The sequence below is a fragment of the Hemiscyllium ocellatum genome, chromosome 15 (assembly GCF_020745735.1).
Source record: "Hemiscyllium ocellatum isolate sHemOce1 chromosome 15, sHemOce1.pat.X.cur, whole genome shotgun sequence".
Lineage (NCBI taxonomy): Eukaryota > Metazoa > Chordata > Chondrichthyes > Orectolobiformes > Hemiscylliidae > Hemiscyllium > Hemiscyllium ocellatum.
In genome coordinates this window covers 40,971,863-40,977,862 of record NC_083415.1, presented here as the reverse complement: position 1 = coordinate 40,977,862, position 6,000 = coordinate 40,971,863, and the positions used below count along the sequence as shown (strand labels likewise).

Genomic DNA, 6,000 nt, shown 5'->3' with positions numbered 1-6,000 from the left:
TGCAGGAGTGAAACTGTTCCTTTTAAAAAAACCTATGGGTTTAAAAAAAATTAAGTTATTTCAGCATGCAGCTGGATTACATTTCAATGAAAATTTAGTACTAATCAGACTTAGGGAGTCAATCACAAGGTTTTAAGTGGAGAAAATAAAATACATTAAATACATACAAACATAAGTATAAAGCTTGGAAAAATAGAGAGGGAATGTCTAATACAAAAAGGAGAATCAAAATACGCAGCTTACAAAGACCTGATTGTGTTTGAGGTGTTAGGTTCAAACCGCGTTTGTTCAATTGATGTATCCTCAACAATGACCGAATTTGAAATATGTTTTGATTTTTCTGAATAGAAACAAACTTACCCAGTGCTGTTGTCACCAAACAGTTTCTTTTGCCTTTGTTCAGAAGCAGTTACTTGAAATAGTTTTGGTGTATGTGTGTCTGGCTAGATTGTTCTTTATGGGGTAATATCAGATATAGTCTGCAGGAGACTTTCAAACCAAAAAGTGAAACTTTTAGAAAGATGGAGAAGATCTGAATCATTGGTTTCAGGTGAATACTGAGGCCATATTAATTTAATGTTTATCCTTTTCTAAAAGCATTTTAATCTATGAAAGGTTCCATGTATTTAAAAAAAATCAAATGAATTCAAAAACTTGTATCATAACATTACGATGGGCATCAACTGAAAATTTAAATTCAGGAAGCATTATTTTCCTGAAGATGATGCCAATTTTAACTTGTGCTCCCTCCCAGTCTCAAAGCTTTCAATTCCTGCTGCAGTAGGTTTCAAGGACATTGACTATCCTTGATTATTGTTTAAGTGTTTGTCTAAATGGAGGCAGAAGTAGAATATTTACTCATGGTGTCACCAAATATTTGTCTCCATCTATCCTCCATTTGATGACCTTAAAATTTCCAACAGGGAGTAGGGTATCATTGACAGTAATCAGGAACAGAAATGCTACAATTTTCCTCCCTTCAATCTAATGGTCAATTGCAGTGTCCCGGTTATCACCCAGACTAAGATAACGTAACTAATTACAGATCAGAAATTGGAACTGAAGCTGAATACTTTACATAGTGGTGTTACATACTGCATTCTGCTACCCCCCCCCCCCCCCCCCCACCACTACCATTACTGAGATTGGACTATTTTTGTGGAGGGGAGTGGTGGCATGGGTGGGTATTATATGGAGTGTTCCATTTATTGTGGATGGAAAGCTTTATTGTAGCACTTAATTGAAAATGACATGTGGTTCCACTAATTTTAGGGATGGTTGAGCAAAACCAAATCATAGATTACAAAGCACAACATGCACAAGATTCAAGGCTACAACTCTGAAGTGCAGATGTTATAATCATTGGAGATTTACCATTTCCTTCTGCAACTCGAAGCACAGGAGTTGAAAAGAGCTATGCATTTCTCTGAACAGCTATTTCAAAATTCTCATTGTAAATCAAAGAAGGAATAATTTTTTAAACGTAGAAAATTGTCACAAACTCTTCAGAATCTCAAGTTAGTTTCAGATAGTTCAAGTGTTGGAATGTTATAGAAACTGTACACATTATACCAAAGTAGAATCTGCTGAGCATTGTAATGGAACGGAGAAAATGCTTCATCCAGTCTGTGGTCACATTCTGGCTTCTAGCTAAGAGATAGCATCCAGTTAACCGATATCCACAGGTCTCCTCACTCTTAGTAACAGTTTATAACAAACTAATGCAACTTCTCTAGATCTTGCAAAAGATAGAACCATTTTGTTAAGACACACTAGCAGCTGATCCTCTAAGAGTTTAGATCAAGTATGCCCTTAGACCTAAGTGTAGAAGAGAGGAATGGTGGTAGCATCCTTCAATTTATGCAGTCTGTTGATCCTATGGATTGAAGTAGCCAATAATCTGTAAATGTAGATAAGTGACTTTGATCAATGTATACCACACATATTTTGTCTGAAATGAGGACATTTCTCATTTAATATTGGACATCTTTAAAAGGAGGGGAACAAATTAGTTTTAGCCTTAGAGACATTTAAATAAAATTAGATATCTAAAATGAATTGAATAGACTCAAAGTGAAGACTCAACACATTCTTACAGATGTTTTAGTTTTAATATCCTTTTTAAAAACATCTGCAAATAAGTGTATAATGCCAAGAACAAGACAGGGAAGTTGAGACTTCCTTGTTGCACTGGAAAGGTGATTCTATGATCTGCTACTTCTAGATTGGGAGCATGTTTTAGGAAATTATGCATGTCCAACTCTGAATTCCCAAGTTGTTCAGTATTTGATCTGATGGGAGTGCTTGGTTGCAAAAGCATTGCTTATGTGCAAAGACTGGAGGATAACTGAAAGATACAAATTAGTTATTCTGTCTGCCATTAGCAATTGTTAGCAAACTTGCAGATTAAAATTTACTCAGAAATTTGCTGTATAATTTATAAAGACAAAAGTTAAATTGGTATGTTTGATAAGTCAACTTGTTGACTCACCGTCAATTTCACAGATGTAGTCTGACAAATTTCAGAACTAGTAAGATTAAGGCACTTTATTTCACACCTCAAGCATTAATACAAATATACACTATGAATGACAACATTTCTGAAGTCACAGTACTTTAGTTCTGAAACCATTTCAATCCAGAGAGAAATGATGCATTCTTTATAAATCTTCAAACTCCAGTTCATTATTAATGAAAGTTCTTATAGACTTTGGCCAATGAAACTTACTAATCCAGCACACAAATTATTTTCACACTTGATTAAAAAAAAACTTTAGACAAAATATTCCAAGAATAAAAGAGATCAATGAAAATAATGGATTTAGTTTTGATTTCAGAGATTTGAATTAGTTTTAAGATTTTGCCTCAATAGTTTATCATTCCTCATGAATCTGCTCATTTCCAAATTACCCTGAAAGTCAACAGTGGAGAATTCACATAAAGAAGCGGTCATGTAAGTTTGTTCACATTTTTGCCATTGTTTGACTAAGTCAACTTTGACTTGATCTCGACAACAAATGAGCCCTTTAAAAAGGAATGAAAGAGATCAGAGGATACAACTCCACACATTGCTCACTCACAGTTCAAAGCAAGACTAGCCAAGGATTATATTAGTTAATATGAAATAGGATACTCAGTTTAATTGATAATTGTCATCTTAGTAGCATTTAGTCTTAGAAAATATTATTGAAGAACTTTGTTGCTTCCCCTCTTTGCAAGTGCTGGGATCAATGTATCAAGTTATTTTGAGACACTGTACAACTATATTAACATATTTCCTAAAATTGCTCCCTTTATATGAACTATTTGTGCTTTGGGAAACCTGTGTCATAAGAGCCCGTCCAGGATTGAAACAATTTAGATCAACTTCGATTTGTGAAGCATGTAAACACAACATTGCTGTAGAAAAAAAAAGGTTGTAAGACAAGGCTCCACTGAGTGCTACTTTCAGTATAAAAATAGTGCACAATTAAAAAAAGATAAACTGTGATGTCAATGAAAATACATTACCAATATTACTTTAAACATTGTTCCAGAAAAAAATAAACATTATTCAGTCATTTAAGGACTGATGAACATTTTATATCATGTGCAGAAGGATTGCTCACATTTTCAAAGATTTACTGAAAATACATAGCATGAAAAACAGTTATTTATGATCAAGAATGTTGAAAATTATTTTTATTGGACAAGGTGCAAAAAACTGCAAGTGCAGGTCTTAAACAGTTAAATTTAAAATTGTTGCCTGAATTACTCTTCCCCTCCTGTGATCGTCCCTATATATTTGGCACTTTGTTATGGCTGCTGCTGGTACTGGCTCTCCGTTGCTGTAAAAAAGTCTTCTAGCACACTTTGTAAGTATTCAAAAGTTGGACGCTCTTCTGCTTTGTTCTTCCAGCATTTCATCATGATGTCATAGAGCTCTGTTGGACACACTTCTGGACGGGGCATCCGATATCCATGCTCTAATGAACGTATCACATCTGGGTTTGACATTCCTTAAAATCAGAAATGCAATTGTAAGCTTCCTTTTTTTTGAAACAGATGTACTGGTATGCTCATTATTGCCATATCCGCCCACCATCATCAATTCAACATTCTTAAATTCAAATTTGTAAAACTATTTGAAAAGGACTGAAAAAAATGTACTAAATAAACATTAATAATTGAGTGATTAGAATATATGACTGGATGTCTGACTAACAGGTAGAGTTGAAAATATGTTGCTGGAAAAGTGCAGCAGGTCAGGCAGCATCTAAGGAGGAGAATCGACGTTTCAGGCATGAGCCCTTCTTCAGGAATGAGGAAAGTGTGTCCAGCAGGCTAAGATAAAAGGTAGGGAGGAGGTGTTGGAAATGTGATAGGTGGAAGGAGGTCAAGGTGAGGGTGATAGGCCAGAGTGGGGGTGGGGACGGAGAGGTCAGGAAGAAGATTGCAGGTTAGGAAAGTGGTGCCGAGTTTGAGGGATTTGAGGAGGCGCTCTTCCTCCAGCCGTTGTGTTGCTATGGTCTGGTGATGGAGGAGTCCAAGGACCTGCATGTCCTTGGTGGAGTGGGAGGGGGAGTTGAAAGTGTTGAGCCACGGGGTGGTTGAGTTGGTTGGTCCGGGTGTCCCAGTGGTGTTCTCTGAAACGTTCCGCAAGTAGGCGGCCTGTCTCCCCAATATAGAGGAGGCCACATCAGGTGCAGCGGATGCAGTAAATGATGTGTGTGGAGGTGCAGGTGAATTTGTGGCAGATATGGAAAGATCCCTTGGGGCTTTGGAGGGAAGTACGGGCGTAAGTTTTGCATTTCGTGCAGTTGCAGGGGATGGTGCCGTGAGTGGAGGTTGGGTTGGTGGGGGGTGTGGACCTGACGAGGGAGTCACAGAGGGAGTGGTCTTTTCGGAATGCTGATAGGGGAGGGGAGGGAAATATATCTCTGGTGGTGGGGTCCGTTTGGAGGTGGCGAAAATGACAACGGATGATACGATGTATATGGAGGTTGGTGGGGTGGTAGGTGAGGACCTGTGGCTTTCTGTCCTGGTGGCGATTGGAGGGGCGGGTAGAGTATAAGTTAACTATTAGATGTACAACAATACATTTACCCTCCATGTTTCATCAACATTTTGCTATTTTTGCAAGAACAAATACTGAACATAATGCAAAATACGGCTCAGTGCACAAATTCACTGAAATGAAGTGAATCACGATGTCCTCCTGCAGTATATTCCTCATGCCACTGCTTCAGTTGACGTTCTGAATTCAGCTTCAGACTGCATTTATACAATAACAGCAGCAATCAGCATGAAGTGAGCCAACTCTATTATTGCATTAAGTGCCATCTTCAATAAGTAGTGCAAGTGCAAAGGGAAGAAACGTTTATATAACTGAACTGCAGTTCTGCTGGAAAAACTTGACTGTTCTTTACAGACCTGGGTAAGGGGTCCGGCCATATGTGATGGTTTCCATGAGAAGAATTCCAAAGGACCATACATCAGATTTGATTGTAAATGACCCGAAATTGATAGCTTCAGGCGCCGTCCATTTAATCGGAAATTTGGCACCTGAAAATGAAGATGATAAAAGCCAAATTAAACTCAAGAACCATGAAATCCATTCAGGGTATAGATTCAATCTATATTGAGCAAGACCAATCAGACTGGAAGTCTTACTACTTTATATAAATATTTTAATAAATACAAAAAAAACCCACACTTTTTGCAAGATAGCTAAAACATAATTTCACAGTGGAAATGAAGCCTGTAAATTAGTGGGAAGTATTATTGTATTTTCAATTCATTATTCTGCTTTAGAATTTCAGTACTAAATGCCTGATGAAATTTTGGTTTCGAAATAAAAAGGTGGGAAAGATGTCTGCATTCCCATTGCTTACTATTTTTGTTCTTGCTGGATTTCTAAAATGAATGGATGATGCCAAGGTTAAAGAAACAATGAACTCTGCAAATGTGTCTTGGGATTATAGTTGCAAATATTTAATGGTAAAACAGAAGTATGTATAG

General features: G+C 37.1%; 1 protein-coding gene across 2 annotated transcripts in view; it reads right to left on the bottom strand.

Annotated features, from left to right (window-relative positions):
- Positions 1–1,125: 1,125 nt before the first annotated feature.
- LOC132822957 (tyrosine-protein kinase HCK-like) overlaps positions 1,126–6,000 on the bottom strand; it is a 93,405-nt gene continuing 88,530 nt past the window's right edge. For both annotated transcript variants that reach the window (XM_060836403.1, XM_060836401.1), the window contains exons 12-13: positions 5,413–5,544; positions 1,126–3,998 (exon numbers count right to left, since the gene is read on the bottom strand). In XM_060836403.1, coding sequence (XP_060692386.1) covers positions 3,796–3,998; positions 5,413–5,544 — 335 coding nt within the window. In that variant the 3' untranslated portion in view covers positions 1,126–3,795. The remainder of the gene's footprint in view (positions 3,999–5,412; positions 5,545–6,000) is intronic.